This window comes from Rhinolophus sinicus, chromosome 7 (assembly GCF_057876585.1).
Source record: "Rhinolophus sinicus isolate RSI-liver-muscle chromosome 7, RSI-T2T, whole genome shotgun sequence".
In the NCBI taxonomy this organism is placed as follows: Eukaryota; Metazoa; Chordata; class Mammalia; order Chiroptera; family Rhinolophidae; genus Rhinolophus; species Rhinolophus sinicus.
This window is the reverse complement of record NC_142507.1, coordinates 8536821-8562312: the sequence shown is the minus strand read 5'-3', so window position 1 is coordinate 8562312 and position 25492 is coordinate 8536821. Positions and strand designations below refer to the sequence as shown.

The following is a 25492-nucleotide window of genomic DNA, read 5'->3' as shown; positions in this document are numbered from 1 at the left end:
GTTATTGCTATAAAACTCAATTTTGTCTACCTTTTCTATCATTTGATCTTAATTTTCCTTCTCATTTTGAAGCAGCATATTAATTGAAAAAGCTCCAGACTTGGGAATGAAGTCCTAAATTTAAGTACTAGCTCTTTCAACTACTATGTTGAAGTAACTTCCTTTTTTGATTTTTTAAACACAATTTTGAAAGTAAGAAGTAGAAAAAAATAATTTAACAAATGCCCATGTCCTTAGCATCATTACCTTCCAGTTCCAATCCCTTTATCTATTCCAGAAACACCACTATATGAATTTAGAATATATCCTCTTGGAATATTTTAAAATACATTTACATGCATTTTTTTACATGTATATCCATGAAGACATATAGTCTTGATATATGTGGGTTTATAGTCACATAAAGAGTATATAATAAAAATATCATTTTCACAACTTTCCTCACTCTTCATTACATGTTTGCGATTGTAACTTACATTCAGTGCATTACTTTTAATTGCTATATAATTTGCATCACAATATCATGTCCATTTCTTAATCCGCTCCCCTACTTTTAGGTTGTTCCAGTTCTTCACTCTTCCAAGTAAAAACACACTCAATGACTGGACCCCATTACCTTCCCTGGGCAGCATGAGAAGTACCATTTCCCATCAATATTGAAAACGTCCAGTATGGTCAAGTATTGTAATTTTTGATAATCTGATGCTTGACAAATTGATCCCAATATTGTTTTTTGTTTTCCCCACTATTAATTTAATTTTAATTTCCCGGATATTATTTACTTTTTTCAGATTACAAGCAAGGCTAATCATCTTCTCATGTATTATTGATTAGTTGCATTTTCTCTTCTGGGAATTGTTTCTGTCCTTTTTTCTACTGATTATTTTATGTATTGTATTTATCGATCTTTTCTTTTATGGTCTGTGCTTCTTATGCCTTATTTAAGAAATCCTTTCCTAACCCGCAAGACCTTAATAATTTTTACTTAAGTTTATTAAGAATTCTAGTCTTCATCTGTAAAATAAGGGTGTAAATCTATCCTAGTTAACTCACAGGTTGTTATGAGGTTAAGATTTTTAAATGTCTGATTTTCTAAATCCTACCGCAATTATTATTACAGCTTCAGAATATTTTCCTAATACTATATGAAATTATTTTATCCTACATTTTTCCTTCATCTCATTTATAGACACATTTAACTGCTTTTTAGTTTTTCTTTCATCTCCTATTAATCAGTGCTAAAACATGCAAGTCGATTACTTCCTGCTCAATTAAACTGCAGTCACAATGTACAGAGGATACATTAAGTGAGTGGAAATAACTAGATTTAGGAACTTCATCTACAAACTTTCCATGGCAAGGATTAATGTAGAAAATGGTATTCTTTTAACTTTTTTAATACTCTTTAAATACAGGACCAATTATTTGGTACAATAATTTGATCCCAAGCATTATGATTAAGAAATTACTTTTTAAGAAAACTATATAAATATCTAATAGGGAATAAGTAAAAGGAAAGAGAATCTGAGCAAACAACTGTAGGACCAATACAGAGGACAGCTGATTCTACAATTAAGCCATTCTAAGTGGCTTGCAAACTGGAAAAAAAACAAACAAACTAGTAATCATTACTTTTTGGAACACCACAAAAAAGACAAGTGTACATCAAGAGTTTTGAGGAAACCTGCATTTTACTTATTCCATTGTGTATCATTCAAATAAATATTTTATAAATTGTGCCAGAAACTCAGTCACTATATAAAACACAAGGTGACCTGGGGCTAAAATCAATTTTGGCCCTTGCACACCATGCCATTAAATACTCAAGTATAATAGATAACACAGCTACCTGAGTATCAAAAAGCAAAAGAAGAATGACAATTTGCTAAAAATGAGAATATTTGGTAAAAAGTCTGGTAAAAAAAAAAATCAGCCAATTTTGCATAACACAGAAATAGCACTTATAGTTTGTCCAATTTTCATACCTTCAGTGATGCTGTACATTCATCTGTTAACAATGTAAAAACTACTACTAGGCACGTTGCAAGCATAACGTGATAATTTTATAGCACAAAAAATTTTAATAGCGTAGCCTTGAAATATATTTAAAAAGTACTAACTAATAATATGGTGTTAAACTTATATTCCATTAATTTTGACTTTCTGCTTCATAAAAATAACATGAATCCAATAAAATCTTTTAATGTGTGACTGAAGTTTTGGTGTGAACGATGTGAAAAACACATGCATGATCTCACCTTGATCAAACTTTACAGCTAAAATCCAAATGTTTAAAGTGGGTACATTTAAAAATAATTAGTCCTAATTGAAATGATTTGTTTCACAAAATGATTAAAATTTTAAATAGCTGTTCTTCTAATCAGAAATCTTATTAATATTAACTACTTAACAGAGCTCAGTGATAAGAGCAATTAATTTAAAAATTAAACCAAAATTTTGATAAAAGCATAAACAAACTGGTCTATAAAAATTGAGATCAATAAACTTGATTTATATAACTTTTTAGAAACATCAACAGTACAAAAAAATGAGACATACATACACTGTTGCATAGGTGTACATCTTCAAGAGACCTAAGAATGTCCTCAATGAAGATATTTTGAAATAGGTTTCAAGTCAATTTGGTGACTGGAATAGACGCCTACTTAGAAGTAAATAAAATTAATGATAACGGATTTCACAAACTAAGACTGCTTTTCAGAGAGCAAATGCTATATGGCGGTTAAGACCTCATTTTGGATATTGCTGCCACTTATTGGCATGGTTTTATAAACTTATTTGCGTATTTTTCTAAGCTATTATGTTCTGAGTTAAAATAGTCTGTTAAGTTGATTTTGTCCATACAAACATACTTCTTTAGTATTCTGTATAAAACATGTATTTATTATTTTGTCCACTGACTTATAACATCGTAAGTTTGTTTCTACTGAAAAATTCCCACGTGTGACATAAATTAGTTAAGATTTCTCATTTTCTACTTTTGTTGATATGAAATTTGTTTACATGTAACTCTCCATAACTTTAATAAGTAACAGCGGTAAATAGCTATTTATAATACCTATAGTATCTGCATACTCAACAAAACATAGATATGCTCTATTTTTTAAGATACACTCTATTCTTGTATCTTTACAAAACGTCCTGCACTCTTCAAACCATACCAAAATAAGGTAGCTTACAGTTTTCAAAACAAGGTAGCTTTCAGGTTTCCAAAGAAGCTCACACTCTAGTACAAGAAAAAACACAAACAATAAACAAATACATAAACTACACTATGGTAAGTGCCATAATAAGTCTGTTACGGGACATGTTAGGTGAAGGGAGGGAAAAAAGTAGGTTTCCAGAGGTGGTAATTCGATTAGTTAAGGAAAGTAGGAATTCACCAAGTTAGCAATGGAGGAAGAGAGACAGCCCAAGTCTGTCCAGAGCACACATGCAGGAGAAAGCAAATAAAACACAGCACTTCCAGCAAACACAAGTAGATTATTAGCAGATGATAGAATGCATAGGAAAAACGCATAGCAGAAAACACGGTGACCAAACATCAAAAGTTTCCTAAGCTAGAACTGAGAGTAGCAGCATTTTTAAAGTAGTTAAATGGCAGCCAGAGCTGTTGCCAGCGAAGTCACCTTCAACCTCACCTGCCAAGGCAAGTCTCTCCACAGAAGAATCCACTTCCATCCCTGGTCCCAGAAATGACTTGGACACAGTTTATGTCTCTTTGCTGACTTCCCTTTCCCTAGTCCCTTAGAAGGGACTCATCCTAATTCCCAAGTAAAATAAAAAGAAAGAAAACCGAGTCAAAAGAGCAAAGGAATTTACCCTCCACCGGCTCTTGCCCTCCAGGAACAATGTGACTACCTGTCTGTCCATACCTGTAACTAAAACAAACCTTGTAACTTCAAATTAGGCTATCACATAAGGTTGTCCATGCAAAGTCAGTAACCCAAGGTCAAACTGCTCTGTTATAATTGCCTATCAATTAGGAAAATTTAAACTTAAGTTCCTGTCTCATATAAACACAAAAATTAATTCACATTAAAATGCAAAATGTAAAAATATGACAAAAGCACAAGAAAACCTGGCTAAATATTTGTCATAATCCTGAAAGCTTTTCCAAATAAGAAGAGAAACTTAAAAGCCATACTGGGATAAACTGACAGATTTAACAACGCAAAAATGTAAAATTTCTGTAGCGCAAAACACATCATAAATCACGCTAAAAGAAGTCTACAAACTGGAGGAGAAATACTCGCAAATGTGAAGAAAAACTGTTAACTTCCAAAAAATACGAAGACGATATAAATCAATTTTTCAAACCCAATAGAAAAAAAAGGCAAAATGTATGCACAATCAACTCACAATATAATTTACTGAGTAAACACATCTGTTCAAAAAATCGAATGTTTAAATGAATAAAAATTTGAATTCCAGTGAGATATAATTTACCCCACGAGACCGACAAAGATGAAAAAAATGTAAGTATCGGCAAGGATGTGGGAAAATGGGTGCAAACTCTGTTGATGCAAACATAACTTAGTATCAACTTTTGGTGAGCAATCTGGAAATACTAATTAAAAGTTTCAATTACATCTCTCTTTAAAAAACAGCAGTTCTCCATCTAAGTATTCGTACTACAGGAAGACTCACGTAAGGTATGTATGTACAATACAACCTGCAACAGAAAGGCTGCAAGGGCAAACCTATAAAACAAGTTCAGTATTTATCCACCAATAACTGATTAGTCAAATAAACCACAATGGACTGTGCAGCTTCGAAAAGAGAAGGAGGGACAGGGCTTCTGTGATAACATGGGAAAACATTACCAAATGTTGAATGAAAAACAATTCCAAGAGCTTACTGTCTGAGCTTTTCTGTAAATCAAACGTGTGTATGTGCGTGCGTGCGCGTGCGTGCGTTAAAGAAGTGGGACTTGGCTTGGGGAGGTCCTCACTTTATACTTTGAAGTATGGCATTTACTTTTTTACCATGAATATGTATAACTTTTTTTTTTGAATATGTATAATTTTTATATTTTAAACAATTATTTTACAAAGCCATACCAAAAGCAGGGAATGGTTCATAGTGTAAAAGCCTTAAGACTCTAATTGCTGTTGTCGCTTTCTAAAGTCTTCACAGTACCATCAATTTTCTGAACAACAGGAAGATGCTCGAGGACCTGATTCAAAGCAGGCCATGAGTCAGTAATAAAATAGTCAGGGGACATAAAGGACAACACAGGGAACAGAGTCAATCACATTGGAATAACTATATATGGTGCCAGGTGGGTACTAGATTTATCGGGTGATCACTTCCTAAGTTATACAAATGTCTAATCACTATGCTCTATATCTAAAACTAATATAATATTGTTATGTCAACTGTAATTGAAAAAAAGAAAGCAGGTCATGAGTGACATGCCTACCATCTCTGACTTTTCAAATGAAGCCACCTTAGGATTTCAACACTGCAGAAACATACCTCGGCCTTACCAACATCTGGTACGGTCAGTCATTGTAATAGTGTGTAAGGTATCCCACTGTGCTTTTAATTTGCATTTTCCTAATGACTAATGATGTTGAGCATCTTTTCATTTGTTTTTATGTTATCTGTATATATTCTGTAGTGAAATGTCTATCTGAATATTTTACCCATTTTTATTGGGTTCTTTTTCTTATGTTTTATTTGAAGTTCTTTCTATGTTCTAAATACAAGTCAGGTATTAACCAGGTATATGCTTGACAAAGATTTTCTCTCAGTATGTGGCGTCTCTTTTCACTCTCTGAGCAGTGTCTGTTGAAGAGATTTTAATTTTAATAATGTCTAATTTATCAATTTGTTAATAGATAGATTGAGCTTTGGGTGTTGTATCTAAGAAATAATTACCTAGTTAAGGTCTCAAAGATTTTCTCCTGTTTTCTCCTAGAAGCTTTATAGTTTTAGGTTGCACATTTAGGTCTCTGAGCCATTTTGAATTAATTGTTGTATATAGTGCAAGGTATGTATTCAATTTCATTTTTTGTACATCAATATCCAATGTTTGAGCACTATGTGGGAAAGGCTCTATTTTTTCCACTGTATTGCTTTTATGGCTTTGTCAAACTCAGTTATCTATATATAAGCGCATTTATTTCTGGACTACCTACCAATTGTTTCGTTGATCTATTTGTCTATTTTTGTGCCAATACTGTTTTTACTGTAATTTTATAATTCTTGAAATTAGGTAGCATTGTTCCCCCCACCCCCACTCCCAACATTGTTCTTTTTCACAGTTGTGGCTATTCTAAGTTCTTGCATTTCAACATGAATTTTATTTCAAGCAAAAATGCCTGCAAGGATTAGAGTAAAATTCCCTTCAATCTATAGATTTGGTGAAAATCAATGTTTCAACACAGTTGCCTCTTCCAACCGATGTATGGGATATACAGTCAATTACTACTGAGATAATGATTTCTCAATCAAAGGAATGTTTTCTAACATGCATTAACACATAGTAAACCACTGCTTCTACAGGAAATACAGGTTGGGTTCCTACAAACGTCTGGTGATAACATTTGTGTCAGTTAATCAACACATAACCTTGTTTTATATGTGTTTCTGGTTAAAGACACCTTACTTAATGTTGTTGGTTCATTAACACTGAACTCACAGCCAACAGCTCTGTAATTCCTGCCTGAATGAAGCTTTTCCAAACACATGTATCTTCTCCATAAGGCACGTTACAGCTTTCTTGTGCTTAGAAGACTGCACAGTACATCAACACTATGCTCAGGACCTCTTTCCATTCTTTTACTTTTAACTGATTTATATTTATAAAACGTTTTCTTTCTTGTATTGCCACTCCACTGTTTTCTTGCTTACCTTGTTTCTGACAAGAAATCTAATGTCCCCTTTATCTTTGTTCCTGTGCACCTAACATGCCCATGTCTTTTTTTCTCTGACTGCTTTTAAGATTTTCTCTTTGTCATTTGCACTTACAAATTTGATGAGTTTGTGTGTCATATGCTTGGAGTTCACTGACCTTCTTTGACATGCCGATTTTTGGTTTCGTCTTAATCGAACATTTGAAAAGTTTTGGGCCGTTATTTCTTGAAATCTGTTTTTCTGTACCCTGCCTCCTTCAGGAACTCTAATTACTCATATATTTGGCTGTCTGAAGGTACTCCACAGACGATTTCTACTTTTTTAAATTCTTTTTCTCTGTATGTTTCATTCTGAATGGTTTCTATAGCGATGACTTCAAGCCCATACATCTTTTTCCTGCAATGTCTCATCTGCCATTAATCTCATCCAGCATATTTTTTCATCACAGATATAATTAAACAGCAATTTCACTTCTGAGCATATACCCAGAATAACTGAGAGCAGAAACTTGAAGAGATATCTGTACACCCATGGTCACAGCAGCATTATTCATGGTAGCCAAAAGGTAGAAGCAACCCAAGTGTCCGCTGATGGATGAAACGCTAAACAAAATGTGGTCTATACATAAAAAAGAGTATTATTTGGCATTAAAAAGGAAATTCTGACACATGCTACAGCATGGATGAACCTTGAAGACATTACGCTAAGCAAAATAAGCCAGTCACAAAAAAACCAATACTGTACGACTCCCCTTACAAAATCTTTGGGTGTTTTTTTTCTCACAGTGTCTTTGTTTGGCTTTGGTATCTGCGATATGCTGGTCTCAGAGTGAGTTATGTAGTATTCTCTCTTCTACTTTTTTGGAAGAGTTTGAGAAGAATTGGTGCTAATTCTTCTTTAAACGTTTGGTAGAATTTGCCAGTAAAGCCACCTGGCCCTGGACTTTTGTTTGTTTGGATGGGAGGTTTTTTTGTTTTTGTTTTTATCACTGACTCAATCTGTTTACTTGTTATAGGTCTGTCCATATTCTCTATTTCTTCTTGAGTCAGTTTTGATAATCTGTGTTTCTAGGAATTTGTCCACTTCATGTAAGTCATCCAATTTTTTCATACGTTTGTTCACAGTATTCTCTTATAATCCTTTTTATTTCTCTAAGGTCAAAGATAATGTCTCCACTTTCATTTCTGATTTTATTTATATGCAGTTTTACTTTTTTCCCTTTGTAAACTCAGCTAAAAGTTTGTCCATTTTGTTGATCTTTTCAAAGAATCAACTTGTTTCACCAAGTCTCTATATTGTTTCCTATTCTCTATTTCATTTATCTTCACTTTAATCTTTATTATTTCCTTTCTTTGTTAGTGTTAGATCTAATTTGCTCTTTTTCTAGTTCCCTTAAAATTTTTGAAAAGGTTATTTGAAATCTTTCTCTTTTATATATACGTGTATATGTGTTTACTGCTATCAATTTCCCTCTGAGCACTGCTTTAGCTATATCCCATAAATTGTTATACAGTATTCTCATTTTCATTTGTTTCTAATTATATTCTAATGCCCCCTGTGATTTCTTGTTTGAACTGTTGGTAATTTAAGAGCATGTTGTTTAATTTCTACATATTTATAAGCTTTCCAGTATTCTTTCTGCTACTGATTCCTAGTTTCATTCCAATTTGACCAGAGATGATACACTGTATGACTTCAATCGTTGGAAATGTAGTGAGACTTATTTAGTAGCTTTACACATGGTCTATTTCTGGAGAAAGTCTTCTGGGCACGTAAGCAGCATGTGCATTCTGCTGTTGCTGGGTGTTTCATATTCTGTCTGTTAGTGTTGTTCAAGCCCTCTATTTCCTTACTGATCTTCTGTCTAGATGTTCTATCCCTTATGAAAGGCAAAGCAAGCAGCATTTTAGTTTTTGATTGGATGACAAAACCGTGAATTTTACATTGTTGAGTTTTGAATTGTGTTGTATTCCTCTAAATAGTGTTAGACTTTGTTCTTGTGAAGTTCAGTCATTTGGAATCACTTGGAGCTTTCTGAGGATTCTTGCCAATGCTCCAGAGGTTTTTACACTCTAGATAGGAGCAACACAAACTATCCCCCGCATTCTGTGAACTCTGAAATTGTTTTCTAGAAGTCCTTTCCCAGGGTTTCAAGAGGTCCTGTCAGGAATCTACAGATCAAAACTCAGCCAGAGACTCAAGGCGAACCCTCTGCAGATCTCCCAAATGCATACATGCTTGCATGCACTCTTTTACTTTAACATATACTCATACATACCTCTCCCCTACAGCTCCCTTTTCTCTGGCACTCTGCCCTGCAATTCTAACTAATCACCTTGGTCTTTCCAAACTGTTACCTGTTTCGTAATTTCAGCAAGACTGGGCTCTGTTTGGTTCTTTCCGCTGGCACTGCAGCCTGTAAACAACCTCTGGGCTCCACTATAAACGGGTGCCACAGAAGCCTATCCCGTTCATTTCCATTCTCTCAGGGAACACAGTCTGGTGCCATCTGTCATTCAACGTCTAAAAACCACTGTCCACATATTTGTATGTTTAAGAAAGAAGGGCATATGTTATGGCTGCGTAACAAATTACCCCCAATGTAACAGGTTAGAAACAGCATTTCTCTCTCACACAGTTTCTGAGGTCCCGCAGTCAGAGCAGCTCAGCTGGATGCCTCTGGCTCAGGTCTCTCATGAGGCTGCAGTCGAGATGTCACTGGGCCAGTGGTCTAGGACTGGAGGACCTGCTTCCAAGAAGGCTCACTGTTGTCCAGAGGCCTCAGTTGCTTGTTAGCTGTTGGCAGGAGGCCTCAATTTCTCACCACGTGGGCCTCACCACAGGGCTATTCACATGGCAACTACCTACTCTCAGAGCGAGCAACTGGAGAGGGGGATCCAGAGGGAGAGAAAGGAGGAGGCAGAAGCCACAGTGTCTTTTATAAGCGACCCTTGGAAATGATCCATCACTTCTACCCTATCCTATTGGGCACACAAACAATCTGCCGGCGGATTACACAATGGAGTAAATAGCAGGAAGCAGTGACCACTGGGGGTCGTCTGGGAAGCTGGCGACTCAGAGGACAAATCCTGCTACACCAGCATGGCAGAAAGGCAAGCATGTGTCCTTCGTATACATATTAACCACCTCATGTTTACTATTGTTTTTAACCCTTTAACTGTAGACTGCATCCTATGGCTTTAAGGAAGATGGGCAGATTGTGGATCTGACTCCACCACCAGACTTGGAGAAACAATAGCTAAGAGTGAGCAGCAGCAGCTTTTAAGAGAAAAGATTAGAGTTCCTGGTGCCTGTGGCAGGAAAGAGGACAGCACGTGCAGCTAAGCTGGGCTTGAAAAACATCCAAGGGCTTCGTCCCCCAAAACTACTCTCGTGACCAACGTAAATGCTGCCTGTCTCATCATCCCCGGGGCCAGGCAGCAGCATGGACACCAACACGAACAGCAGCGGCAATAGTGCCAGGACCAACAATGAGCCTTTTGCCTTTGTTCTCCCAATTATTCCTCACAACAGACCCGTGAGATAGTTACCATGGTCCCTTAAACGCTAGGCCTTTGTTTCCTGCCTACCACGGCCTGCATCTCCCCTTTCCAGTATATCCTGGGACAACTTGACTCGTGCAATGCAACACCTGGCTCCCTCTGGGCTATAGGGTTCTCCCGCTCTGCTGGCCCTGAAATTCTGTTTGGTCTGGCCTTTCCTCCCATTCCAGGCGAGTCAGGCCGTAAAGAAAGCTTCCACGTCCCCAGCATCTACTACCAAAGCTCTGTAAAAGGAATCACGTAGACGTCTTCTAATCCCCTGCTGCTGGGCTGTCCTGGTACTACAGCTGCCTAATGGCGACTTCCCAACCCCTCAGGACACTGCCCTGGCGACTCTGCTTCACCAGCTAACACCCCAAAAATGCCCCATGTCAGCCACTCATTTTAAAATACTGCTTTGCAGCACCATGAGCCTTCATAACTCATATCTGCTACAACTGAAAGTTAACATGGGTTTCCTGTCCCTAGGGTCTTATAATTAATCATCAGGGAGAAAGATCCAAACCATACCAAATTCCTGCATGGGTTCCCATTAGTCATTTGTTGAATAATGAATGAAAAAATATAAAGCAATGATTATAAATACTAGCTCACAAAATTCTCAAGGGGCTATAATCCAAAGAATTTTATTCATAAATAAAAAGGAAAATATACCAGTGGATACATATAGGCAATTCATAAAAGACAAAACACAAAAGAACAAATAGAAGCAAATCATAGAAATGCAACTTAAAATAACACTTTTTGTCAGACAGATCAGCCAAAACTGAAAACTTATCAAGGCTGTAAGGAAACAGGCATTCTAATAAACTTCTCATAGATGTAATTTTGTATTTTTGGTATTTATGCATCAAATATCTTTATAGTCTGCATACCCCTTTGACTAGTATTTCCATTTCTAATCATTAATTACATGAAAATAATGGAAAGAAGAACATAGATGTATGTTTTTAAAAAAAACTCACTGTGGCACTAACTATAACATAAAATCTGTCCAACAATAGGGCTTGATTAAATAATTTTAGTATTTCCAAACTACGGATTATTATTATGTCACTTGAGAATATCACACCTTGTATAATCTGTTTTTTAAAAATAACATATATTCACACAAAAACATACCTGCATAGAAAAAAATCTAGAAGTATACACCTCAAAATGTTAGCAGTGATTATCTCTGTAAAAGAATAGTGGAATTATTTGTGATTTTTTTTCTTTTTGCTTACTTGTACCACCTAATTTTTCTACATGAGTTGTGCATGGATAACAACACATCACATTCGTAAAAGGCAAAAGTAAAACTGAGGAGCACAATTTACTGTGCCATTACTGTAACAAAACGTGAACGTCCCCATATACAATAATAGTTATGTCAGGCAGGACTAATATCAAATAAAATAGCAAAGAACTTAGTACTCAGGAGCCTAGGTTTTAATTAGTTCTAGGAACACACATGGAAGAGTTTGTTAGTACTCTCCAGGCATTTTAAGACAACAAAATGACCTCCCAAACAGAAACGTCGTACTAGTCCTAAAGGCAGTGTTGAAAATTCATAGTAAAAAATCTCAACTGCTTCAAATTGAGTGTCGGCGTCAACCGCCTTTTCACATTTATCTCAAGAACCCTCGCTGTAATGGGAACGCAGTCACTATGAAAACGATCAAACGTACAAGTCACTCCTAAGTTGAAGAATTCATGTGACTTAAATTTGGCTGATGAGAAAGTCTTCTCCATACCTTCTACTATTCCAAATTAGGTGAACTTTTCCCCTCAGACTTAACATTTTGGGGGATAAAACTTAGAAACGAGAGAGGGTCCTGGAAATGAGCCTACAGATACATACCTGTTACAAGCAAAGCATGTGTCTCTCCAGGCATCGTGGACAGTTTCTAGCCAGAGCCCAGGGCCCTGCTGTGCCCAGAAAGAACGCTGCCCAGGAATTGTCTGCAATGCCTGACTCAACATGACCAGTAGCACAGACAGTGAATAAATCCTCACTGGATTAATCTATAAACTGTAATTTTCGATGATGCTGACCGGCATAAGATGAATGATCATGCCGTATGTCCATGGAAGAATATGAAACAGACTATTCTAATCGCACCCGTACAATTAATGGCAGGTATCGGGAAGGTCATTTGGCCGCAACTTCACACCTATGACACAGTTTGCAAGTCACGTGTCGTAAAGCTCCATCAACACATCCAATGGGAGTGGAGAGCAGCACGGAGGCACACGGAGCACTGAGCACAGTACGGCTTTAAGATGCCTTTACTCTGATATTAGTATCGTCTTTGATAAAAGCAGTATTTGTTGCACAAGAAAATTTTCCAGTACAAGGAGAAAATCAACTTTACAAAAGGGAGAGATTTTACATTAATGGCATTTGTGTAAAGCAAGCATTGTATAATACCAACGCTGACAACACAATTATGTGGTTATTGTTGAAAAGAATGGAGATCACGCTATTTTCATGACAAGCCCAGCACCATTCGTCCACTAGTTCAGCAAATACATGAAAACCATACACAACAAGAACTATTCGAGGACTTCAGTATACAAGAGTCAAACAACCATGGTCACTGTCTTCATGGAGCATTCAGCTAACAACATATATAAACATGTGGTTAACATATAAACAGACATTCATTACACATTTGAATATAATGGCAAATGCCAGGATATGATTAAAGAAAAGAGCAGGCAGGGTGGGTGCTATGAGAACAAATACGAGGCCTGAGAGGCAAGCAAACCAAGCAGGGGAGGGGAGAGGTTCACCAAGGGAATCTGTGCAAAGCCACTGCAGCTGGAATGACCTTGCCCCATCGAGGAACTGAAACAGTGTGGTGTACCAAGCACTTAGGTTATTGTTTCCTGGACACACGTTAAATCTGAGATGCACAAAGTCGTCAAAGTTCAGAGATCACATTGGTAACTGCTTCGTGACTCTGGAGCTCAGAAAAGAGGTCTGGACCAGGTACAAACTGAGAAGTCACTGGCTTAGAGATGGTGTGTGATGCACGGGAACTAGAGATTTCTTAGCTGGATGGGGCCGGACAGGGGGGCATGTTTTACTTCCTCAAATCACACAAAAAATTGACTTCCTATAATCAAATTTTGCAATCAAATTAAACGTCTCTCTTGATTTGTGAAATAAAACAAAGTATTTTCTAATATTATAGTTATGATACACGCCCAATTTGTTCAGAAAGGATAAAATTAAATGTATAAAGTTCCTGGAGAAATGCCGAGACCGAAGAGAACGATTTATCTCGGTGAGGCTAAGGCATTCCACGCTGTAATTTACTTATCAGCAGAGCACTTCCTCCTGTGCCCTAGAAAAGGAACTTTTTGGAACACACTGATACAAAGTACTCCACAAGATTAGTCACTAGAAATGTTTGCCGTCTGCAGAAATGCCACCTACTGAAGACACATCATGACGGCAAGCATTCTGAACACGTCCACAAGCCCTGGAGGGATGTGACATCCAAAAGGATGGTCAAACCTGCTCTGCACGCTCAATGCTCCTGAAAGTTATCAACGTTCAGGATTATCAGTCTAATCCTGCAACAGCCTGCCCTGCGGCCTCCTTTGCTAGCATGTCATTGCCCGGTAAAGCGGTGGTCAGGTGATGGTCATAGAGAAGCTGAGGACAAATGCTCCACAGTTTAAGGCCCAAGCACCATAGCAGATGACAGGCCTTCACACAAACTCACCTGATTTATTTGAAGCATGTTAAAACAATAGTGACCGAACCGGTGTATCCCTCACGGCTCCAAAAACTGGAAAATGAAAATGAAGAGATAAAGTTCCACTTAGTCGGTGATCTCAGTGGTCAGCACTTTAAAGACATGTCCTTGATCAGGATCGAACATATAACGGCAAACACCTAGACGAGCACAAAACTTTCTATGACGACCAACACGCTGTACGCCTGTGCTGTCCAACCCGGGAGCCACCAGCCACGTGTGGCCGCCTGAGCACTTGAAAAGTGAGTAATGCAACCAAGAAAGCCAACTTTTCATTTTTTTCAGTGCTAACTTAAATTTGAAGAACCACACGTGGCTGGTGGCTACCAGACCGGACAGTGCAGATCAAGGCTGAACAAAGCCTCTCTGGTTCTAAAGTTCTAAGACAAATTCCAGCAAAAGTGAAACTGTTAAAAAAAATCCAAAAATTTCAGATCACTATTTAATAAGTACTCCCCTTGAGCCAATAAGGTTTTAAACAGCTTTGTTCCCATCCTCTGTAAGATAAATTAAGGCTAAAGAAGATTCAACACACACATATTCTCTTAGGTGGTATGAAGAAAATTAAACAGTAAGGTTACCTAGCTGGATTTTTTTTCTTTGTTTGTGGTTTTGTTTATCATCACCATTATAAAAATGGCATGCACATGAAAATTTCACGTAAAATTTTTCGAAAAGAAAGTCACCATCCTAATACATTCCAGCGTTACATTCGGATTTGTTTCCTTCTGGGTCTGCCCTCCTCCCCATGGCTGTATTTCTTTTCATGTGGCAAATCTCTTCTACACTTAATTTAAAAATAGATACTGAAGAGGAGCAGGAAAACACAAGTTATAATCAAATAAATAAATGATGGGATCTTGTAATTGGAAAAGTTTACATAAAAAATAATGTACAGATCGCCAAAATTATGTAAAAAGTAATAACACATTCTTGATATACAGCAAAAGTTATCTAATAACTTATGAAGAAATTTTTATGTTATAAAATTTTAATATCAAACTTTCCCTCAGAAGGAAAGGTTCTTAAGGAATATATGCGCACACACACTACACACACTACACACACACACACACACACAGACGCCTATTACAAATGTATATATATTTGGCTACCATTTTTTCAAGATGACAAACTGGGGTCAGTTCAAAATGACTTTGAAGGTTTTTAATATATTTCTGACACTAGTGACCTCAAAATGTGCATCAATTTTTATATTTTCCAAGAGAATCATATGTTATAGAAACAGCACAAGGCAGAGAAATGAGGCCTTCAATCTAGTACCTCCCTTCCCCCCCCAGGAACTGAATCTTGCAAAGAACCACATGAATGATCTTGGAAGCAGATCTTCCCCCAGCTGAGCTTTCAGATGAGACTACAGCCCTGATGCCAGCTTACCTGCAACTTCGTAAGAGACCCTGAGCCACAGCCCCCCAGAAAAGCTGCACCCAGGTTTCTAACCCACACTAAACTGAGTTTGTTGCTTGAAGTCCTCTGTTTCTGGGGTAATTTGTCATGCAACAACAAGACAGTTCAACTCTAAAATTCTGTAATTGTATGGTGCCTCAGGTATTAACATATTCAGGTAGACCAAAAAATAATAATTCCCTGTTCAACATGAACAAACGAGTAACATCCAAATTAGAAAGTACATTTTATTCAAAAGATGAAATCATTAAAAAGTGTAGCATCAGACAAATGGTATTAAAATACACTAGCTATATCTAAAAATACAGACCCAACCCATTTTCCTTTTTTAACTGAAAACAATTCATTTAGAAGTTAAAATGTAAATAAACTACAATGATTTAGTCCCTCACTTTCTAAAATTTAACATTATTTTGTAAGCACTCACCAAATGTGAGAAACCCCATTTTGTTTTGATTTAATGTAAGCCTCTAAAAGTTACAAATGTTTATCAATAGACCTGGAGGTTTCTTCAATGTTGGTTTGGTAACAGTGGTGGCTGAAACCACGAAGAAGGCACAATAAGATACAGGGCAACATTTTTAAAGTTCTACTCCTCTGATGTACAAAAGGTAATTTTATGAAGAAACAAAAATGACAGCATCTATTTGCTTGAAACTGACCATACAATTTATATATTCTGTATTCCTTCCCTTCACAATTATAAAATAAGGATCTATAGAAATTAAAACATGAAACTACTAGCTAGAACAGCACTCTTGTGAGGTAACTGGCTCACATTCTGAACTTATTCTTTTTCATAAACAAGTTATATGAGATTTACAGCAATATAAAAGTTAACAATTCACAACTATACCAGGGACATGCCCACGGTGACACGTCTTGAACACTTCATTCCTTTTCTAAAAGACATGCCTGGTCTACTGTCCTGTATTTAAAACAATTTGATAAAATATCAAGGCATACCAATAAAACGCAGAGAAATTTTATACAGCCTCTGGCTTCAAATAAAATCCACCTCTCCTGTCTCTGTCAAAAAAGTTTCCAGCCACAGTTCATTCCAATTACAGCTAAGGACTTTTAAAGAAACCTATTCACATGTCCCCAAAATGCCCTACAGTGATATCCAGTCAGGCACATTAGGACACGCAGTTTCAGATTCCAAGCTACTAAGTGAAAACAGGCGGGCGGTTTATGGAGAGAGAACAATAACGAGAAGATCTGCCCCTGACGAATTCAAGGTCCAACATGTATCTGAAAGGTACTGCAGACATAACTCAAAGCTTTCCGTATGAATCACATTTGCCCATCTGATAAACTGAAAGCTGTGTATACATCTATAAAATCCTCGACAATTAAACACTGCCTCATACATGATGGCATTATTAATCTATCTACAAATCCTTATATCAGTACCCATCCCACAACTGATAGGCAATCCTCACTTAAATGTCTGACAATACGAAAAGCAAAAACATTTTACTATCCCCATTCTTAGACTCCAAACTATAACAAAACTAAATTACAACTCAAAGCTCCTTACTCTAAAATACTCACAGGGTCCTTAAAATGTTTTAAGCATGTTTTTCATTTCTACTTCTTTTTTAAAAGTAGGTATCCCAAAAAAACTGCTTTAAGTAAAAAAAAAAATTTAGTAATAAATTTTAATATCTCCTAAGAGCCTATGAAAGATTCTCTGTATAAACACGTCTCACTCCATGAATTGTTCCAGTGGAAACCCCCACACACCACCACCAGGAAATAAAGGACAGATTTATCAGACACCATTTGCGTGCCAGGTGCCATATTTTGCCATTTTTACATTAACTCACTTAATCCTCATCACCTTGGAATGTGTTATCCCCATGCTTCTGGAAGTTGGGTTACTTTCCCATAGTCCATCGCTAGGATTAAAACCCAGTATGGACTGGTTCCAAGTCCTCTTCTCTTCACTATACATTAAATTATAAAGACTTGACTTCTTGAAATTTTTCCTGTCAAGAAGGGCTTGACCTCTACGACAACTTAACGGCAAGGCTCCTATACAGAGCTTCAGCGATTTATTCAAAATCAAACAATTATACATATATAAACGTAAATTATAACTATCATGGATTGTAGACACTCATCTAATAGTTTCTTAGCGTACCTAGTTTCTTGAGTATCTATAGATGATTTAAACATACAGTGCACGTTTCCAACTGTTCAGTCTAATATTAACACAATCCAATTTTGCAATATCTAGATTTTTCCCTCTTTATCACGACCTGTGCACACAAATGATCAGATACCTGTCACAAAAGGAGACAGAGTAACTGGAGTAAAGATAAGCCACAAAGAGAAAAACAAAACAAAACCCAACACATTGGCCAATTATATCTTCCAGAACCTGATCCTAAAACAGGAAAACCACTCAGCCTCTCTTTCTGTATTGTTTATATACTAAGTTTGATGACCACCTTAGATCTTTCTGATATTTTTATTCTTTGCTGATCAGCCCAAGCCCCTTTCCAAGAACTTCATTCCACGCACGCTAAGTAAACTAAAATGGACAAGTTATATGGTTTTTCCATGTTGAAGTATTTAGGAATAAAGAACCATGATACATGACACTTACCCTCGTGGTCCAGGAAAAAAATCTTACGTGTGTCATAGAGAGATCAAGTGATAGATGGGTAAAAGAACAAGTGAATCTGAGTAAAGGCTACACGAGTGGAGTGTGTTGTATTCTTATTCTTGCTGCTTTTCTGGAAACTTGAAACTATTTCCCAATAAAAAGTTAAACCTTTGTGTGCTCACCAAAAATTACACTGGCATTCTATCTGAAATTAACAATACATACTTGGATTATACAGCAACATTTTTACAAACACAAGAGTTTTTAAGAAAAAAATAGTGATTTGTGAGGAACTATGCACGGTATCCTACCAACTAATGATCACTTAGGAATAAATTTCAAACCCCATGAAACGTGGCAATAGGGTCTTGAGCTGCAGCCATAGCAGGAAAGGAAAAAAAACATATACACCCCACAGTTTGGCGTTAAGTGCTTCACAAATTTAACACAGGCCTGCTGCAATATGCAGCAAATCTACAAAGCAAGTAATACGTGATACCTCTGGTTTGCAGGAAAATATGTATAGACAAACTGAGAAATGAAAAACTTGTCCTATTACAAAACAACTGAGATGCTGAATGTCTTGGTTTTAACGGTTTTATTTAATAAGATGGTTTTTCCCCCAACTGCAGTTCAATTAACAGTATATGTGAATCATCATAAGAGCAAGGACGGGGAAGAAATATCCTCCTGGAGAAATGTTGCAATCTCTTCTCCCACAAGGTTACTATTATCCTGCCTGCCCATCAAAATTTTGACTTCAAGTGTTCACCACGCTTTCTTAAAACGCAAGGATGCATCAGAAGAGAAGAAAGTCCATCAACGTTGTGAAATCACACCCTAAAAATAAAGGTTTTCAGCTAACAGTGAAATACCTTTAAAGGATCATCTCTACCCTTTCCGCAGGAAACACCCACTTTAAAATCCTTTAGTACATTCCCGTAATTGAATGGTCCTTCGCTACCCAAGTAGCTCTTAACCTTTTGACGCGGGGGTGGGGGGTGGGGTGGGGGGGTCCTTTCCAAAGAAAATTATTTACAAATGAAAAATTGTGCACATATTTCCAACGACTTCCAGAACCCGGGGCCATTATTCCCGCCCCCTCCCTAAGAATCCCAGCCGAGCTCTCCCCGATCGCCTCTGCAGAACAGAAGCCCCCCCTCACCCCAATGCCCGGCTCTCACCGGGAGAGCCCGGAGGCGCTGCCCGCACACAGCGGATTCTGTAACTGATCTTTGTCTCTTCGCCCAACTCCCTTCACCCCGGCAAGGTCACTAACTGCCAACTACCCCTTTAAGCCCAGCCATCACCTTAGTAGTTCGTGGGAGCCACAGCAGAACTTGCCTGTCATAGGATATATTTTGTCCCCTCGGCCCCACCTACCTACCCATTCCGGCGCATTACGTCTTCGCCACTTGCCCATTTTACAGAAATAGCCACCCCCCAGCCCCCCGCGCGCCCCTGCCCCGCGGCTCCCCCCGCAGCGCCCCCAGGCCCAGCCCCGCAGACCCTCCCCTCCCCTCCGGTCCCCTCCCCTCCATCTCCCCTCCCCACCCTCCGCGGGGACCCGCCGCGGGGTCCTCCCCGCGGTCCCTGCCACACCGCCGCCGCACCCCCGCCCCTCCTCCAGCCGCTCCCACCCTGGCCCCCACCACCCCACCTTCCAGCGCCTCCGTGGGGTTCCTGCCCCCTCACCCCGGGCGCCCCATTTGTGCCGGCCTCCCAGCCTCCTCCCGGCTCCTCCCCTCCCGACACCTGCGTCGTCCCACCCCCTCCACACGCCCCCCCAATTCATTCGCCCCCTTCCCGCCCCCCTGCCCCCCGCCGCCCTCCTCCCCTCCCCCTCGCGCCAGGAGCGAGCCGGAGGAGGGGGGACGACGGGGGAGGAGGCCGCGAAGGGGCCGCGCTCCTCGGGGTTCGCCGCGCGCCGCGGCCCCGCAGGGCTCCCCAGCGCCCTCTGTCTCCTCCGCCCGCGGGGCGGAAGTCGGGGCCTCCCGGGCGCCCCCCACCAGGGTATTTACCTTCTGGCCAGGCACACTTTGCAGGCGGCTCCCACATTGGCAAACACTCCAGAGAACTGACCCCGCTCGGCTGCCGCCGCCTCCGGCTTCCACCCCTCGGGCTCCCCGCCCCCCGCCTCCCCAGCGCTCCCGCCGCGCCCTCCCGCGCCCGCGCCGCGCGCCCCCGCCTGCGCAGCCGCGCCCGCGCCCCCGCCCCCGGCGCGCGCTCCCGGCCCGCCCTCCCTCCCTCCCCGCCGGCCGGCGGCCGAGCGCGGCCATTGTTCGCGGCGCCGCTCCCGCCCCCTGGCGGCCATCCGTCCCCCGGAGCAGCGGCCGCCGCGGTGCCGGCGCGGGCAGGCTGGGCCCCGGAGCGAGGGCCGTGCCCGGGGGCCTTGCGGACGCGGGCGGGCGAGTGTATGGGGAGCGCACCCCGTCTGCAGTCTCCTGGCCCCCCGCCCGGCTCTCCGCCCCCTCGGCTACAAATGATGGGCCTGGAGCAGCCGCTTCCACACCTGCAATCGGCAGCCGCCTTCCCCCACCCCCAGCTGACCCTCTGCTCTTTCTAGTCGGCAGTCGGCGCCCGGATTCCCTGCGCGTACCTTCCCCAGGCTCTCTGGCTGCCCCTCTTTGCTGTGCTGGGGACGTGTGACCATCCCGTGTCTGCTCCGGCCGCCGCTGTGCGATGCACGGTTTGGCGGATCCTGCACCTTCCCAGACTGGGGGGGGAGGGGGGAGGGGAGGGAGGGAGGAGGTTAGTGCCACTGTCTCGCCCAGAAAACACCGGTGATCAGTAATCACCTGCTCTCCACGATCGGCAGCGGCGTGGCCAAACATCCTCCTCGACCAAAAAAATTGTATCTGGTCACATGAAAAAGAAATCCTTAGAACCGAAAACGAGGACCATCATACAAGTGCCCTAGATCGTTGAGGCAAGAGTGCTAGAAAACTCGAATTACTTCCCGATTCGCCCTGGTTTTGATATAGGTTACTGTTACCCAGATAAACTTCAACCCACTTAAACCCAACGAAATTCAACACTCCATTTGGTAAATGGCACCAAAAATAATGACAAGTCTAGAACTAGAGTATTCTGTGTTTTCACAAACATATCTGTTTGCATTTTGATTCCTAGTATCCGTTCTCCACCTGAGAAATGTCTACCAGGCCTGTGATTTCAGCTATCAAACCAACAGTTCTATCTACACCTGCCAGACAGTGTAGTGCAGTGGTTCAAAGCAAAGGCACCAGAATTAGATAACCTGCCCGGTTATCTACTTGCATGTTACTCCCCCAATGAGTCAGTTATTCTTCTGTTCGACAGGAGGTCACGTGATAATATGTGTTTAAATGTGATACTATATATAAGGTCCTTTAAGTTGGGCCTGGCATGTGGTGGGTCTCGTGGTACAGGATGTGGTACAGGATGAGCTACTGCCACGTTTCCTCCTAGGAACTCTTTCTACATTGTCCTCTCATTGCACCTCTGCCAATTCCCTCAAACTTAACATGTTGCACCCTCTTGAAAGCTGCACTAGTCCTTGATGAATGACTTCCAGCTGCTCAAGCCTAGCATCTGGTCAACAAATACCTGTTGAATGTTTGGAATGAATACATGTCCTTCACACCAGCAGGACCACGGAACAAGCGCCCCATAGATACCTGTGCCTTCCCAGAGGCTCTTGCCTCTTTCTGGGGCCCATCCTCCTGACCAGATGAACACATCCTCCTTCAGATCATGCCAACATCTCCTTCTTGAAAGGCACTCCAACTCCTCCGAGCAGGCCAGCCTTCTTCTTCTGACTCTCTTCTCTGACATGGCAGGTGTATTAGATTGCTTTTGAGCTTGTCATCACCACCACAGTGCATTAATGGCAAGCTCTGTGCTTCAATCATCTTTGTAGTCCCAGCATCCAACAGCAAGTGAGTGGAAGTAAATGCTTTTGGAGCAAATGGATGACTTCGTGCTTTTGGAAATGACTCTGAAGTGGTCAGAAATTTCATTCCCTTCTGATTTGGGTCATCAATGTTCATTGAAAACTTCATCTCTGCTGCAGCTTTTGCGTACAACTGATTTTAAATCTTTGGTTATCCACTTGCTAACTAGGAGACCATGGGCATGTTACATTCAAACCCCAAACAGAATGAATTTTTAGAAGCCATAATTTTCAGAGAGAACATTGTTTTTAAGCTTGAATCAGCACTTTCAGTTGCTTGAGGTATATAGCATCAATACGTGAAATCACCTGAGTGACATGGTAATCCACACATAAATGTATGATCTTAGGATTTTACTTTAAAATGGAATATTTGCATAGGAGTTGAAAATAATGGATCATTAAAGAGGCGTGGTCCTACTGGCAGCTGATTAAAATAAAGCAATTGATTTATCAATGCATCTTTACCAGGTATCATTGCTATCAAATAGTCAACCATCAGAAAAAATGCTTTCAAATTCATCGTGGTCAGGTTTGAGCAACTTGAATGGGATGGATTCCAGAATCAGAAACCATGATTTCTCTTCCAGCTATGTCTTTTCTTATAACATCATTTTATTGACATCTATTTTCCTGTAAAATTCATCTAGTCCCCAGTGCCCACCAGGTAAGTTACTCTCCTTTATATGCTTCTATCTGAACATATTTTTATCACTACACAGTATTTGTTTCTTCCAGTGTACCTTCTGCTCCTCGAAGAACAATGCCTTCTTATGTGCTTCTCCAGTATCTAGCATATTGTCTGTGGTAATAAATAAATGCTGTTTGAATAAATAGATTAATGAATTTGACAAACATTTATTGAGTACCATGGGGGAGGAAAATTTTTTCTCCTACTCTTCTAGATTCTTTTTGGCTGGTCTAATAATTCAAGTGACATGAGACAGATTAACAGGAGAAAAAAAATAATTATTTACATACAGGAGCCCCATAAAAATATGAGACCCAAGGGCAAGGCAGGCAGTCGATGCTCATATGTCATCCTGAGCTAAGGAATGAGACAGGGGCCGGGGGCTTCAAAGGGGAGGGGGCCGGGGGCTTCAAAGAGGAGGAGGGTAATTCACAGGACAATAAATGAGAAGAGCAGACGTTTTGGTAATTAAATGTTTGCCCTGCCATCCAGGTAAGATGAAAGTTATCTCTGATAATAGCTGTCTTTCCGGGCCAGGCCCCTTATCTAAATTCTTTCAGGTAGTTGAAGGAGATGTAAGACTTTTTCTTGAGTCTGCAGTCTTGACTGCCTTCAATTCAAAATAATCCACGTGCCAAAATGGCATATTTTAGGGTCACATATTCTGCTCCCCTTCAGTACCTACTATATGCCAAGTTCTATTCATGGCCTAGGGTTTTATATAGCAATGAAAAATAGCTTCAAAGTCTTTGTCCTCATGGACCTTACAGAGGAAGAAATGGATGAATAAATGTGTGCGATAAACACTTCCAAATGCTTTACCTCTATTAGAATACCACTCTGGACCCTCTGAAGCCCCGAGGCACCTTACCTCATCCTTAGCTCAGAATGTCATACGAGTATGCACTTCATTTTAACTTTCTGTCCCTGAACTTCTCGTGTAGGTGGAGTCTCTGACTTGCTCATGTATGTGGGCTTCCTATGCATAGGTATGTATTAAATTTTGGTTAATTTTTTCTTGTTAATGTGTCTCATGTAGTTTAATTACTGGACCAGCAGAAAGAAGCTTGATAGTAAAGTTTCTTTCTCCCCCGTAGAACTTACTACCACTACATTGATGTATAGTGTAAAGCACTCATGGAAAGTATTCTTCTGTTCCATGAGTTATTTCTCTGCTAGCCGGGGTTCTTCTTCTGTCTTTTGAATGCACTGTTCCATTTTATTGTTATTTCTATAATGATTGACATCATTGTAACGTACTTTATTTTCATTTTGCTCATGTCTAATCTGGGAAGCTCTCTCCAGATCTTCAATTAGCTTAACTTTGCCCAGTACAGCTCCTGGAAAAAATTAAAATATGTTTTGTTTCATTCATTTCATTAGTTTATAGGGATGGAAGAGTGTGATGTTGTGATATAATAAGAAATATTTATTTTGATATTTGTCAGGGTTCTTGTTATTGAGCTCCTAAAACCCTTGTAATTTCCTAAGTGATAAGAGTGATAGAGGGCCGGCCCAGTGGCTCAGGCAGTTGAAGCTCCATGCTCCTAACTCCAAGGCTGCCGGTTCGATTCCAACATGGGCCAGTGGGCTCTCAACCACAAGGTTGCCGGTTCAACTCCTTGGTCCCAGAAGGGATGGTGGTCTCCGCCCCCTGCAACTAAGATTGAACACGGCACCTTGAGCTGAGCTGAGTTGAGCTGCTGCTGAGCTCTGGATGGCTCATTTGGTTGGAGCACATCCTCTCAACCATGAGGTTGCCAGTTCAACTCCTGCAAAGGATGATGGGCTGTGCCCCCTGCAACTAGAAAACGGCAACTGGAGCTGAGCTGCAGCCTCCACAGCTAAGACTGAAAGGACAACAACTTGACTTGGGGAAAAAAAAAAAAAAAAAGAGTGATAGAATAATCATGTTATAATATTTGGTTTTTGTTGCAGGCTCCTGAAATAGCTGCAGAGTATTAAAGGTGAAAGAAGTGTCTTTTGTCATTCATAACAATTTCCTCTCAACCACACCTGAGTTTGTGTTATGGAGGGGACTTTTGGAAAGCCCCTAAGGATGGGAGAGCTGGTTGCCAAGGGAACCAACCACGTGATTAGACAGTAGGAACTTTTAGCCCCACCCATTAACCTCCAGGGAGGGGAGAAGGTCTGGACTTCACCAAGGCCCAATTTACTTAATTATGCCTACATAATGAAACCTCCATTTTAGAAAAAATCTAACCAAAGAGGGGCTTCCAAGTTTTGGAACACATTAGGGTGGGAGAGTGGAATTCCTGGAGAAGTCAAAGAAATTCCGTGTCCCTCTCCCCATACCTCGTCCTATGCATCTCTTCAATTTGGCTGTACCTGAGTTGTCCCCTTTTGTAATAAACCTGTAATCTAGCAAGTAAACTGTTTTCCTGAGTTCTGTGATCAGCTCTGACAAACTACTGAACCTGAGGAAAGGGTCATGGAAACCCTAGATTCACACCCAGGTAGTTGGTCAGAAGCACAGGTGGCAACCTGAACTTGCAGTTGACAGCTGAAGTGTGGGGAGGGGGGCAAGGTTGTGGGACTGAGCGCTTACTTAACCTGTGGGGTCTGCACTGGATGGTGTGGAAAATCTATACCTCTGGTGTC

General features: G+C 40.2%; 1 protein-coding gene across 26 annotated transcripts in view; it reads right to left on the bottom strand.

The window, feature by feature from the left end:
• The window catches only part of STAU2 (staufen double-stranded RNA binding protein 2), a 223830-nt gene extending 202867 nt beyond the window's left edge, over positions 1 to 20963 (bottom strand). For 2 of the 26 annotated variants that reach the window (XM_074319212.2, XM_074319218.2), the window contains exons 1-3: positions 20267 to 20364; positions 14168 to 14233; positions 3663 to 3784 (exon numbers count right to left, since the gene is read on the bottom strand). In XM_074319212.2, the coding sequence (XP_074175313.1) occupies positions 3663 to 3702 (40 nt within the window). In that variant the 5' untranslated portion in view covers positions 3703 to 3784; positions 14168 to 14233; positions 20267 to 20364. Of the gene's footprint in view, positions 1 to 3200; positions 3248 to 3662; positions 3785 to 11570; positions 11626 to 14167; positions 14234 to 19429; positions 19592 to 19905; positions 20037 to 20266; positions 20410 to 20844 lie in introns of those variants that run through there. The other 24 variants (XM_074319222.2, XM_074319230.2, XM_074319217.2 and 21 more) reach the window with 23 other exon arrangements.
• Between the last annotated feature and the right edge of the window lie 4529 nt (positions 20964 to 25492).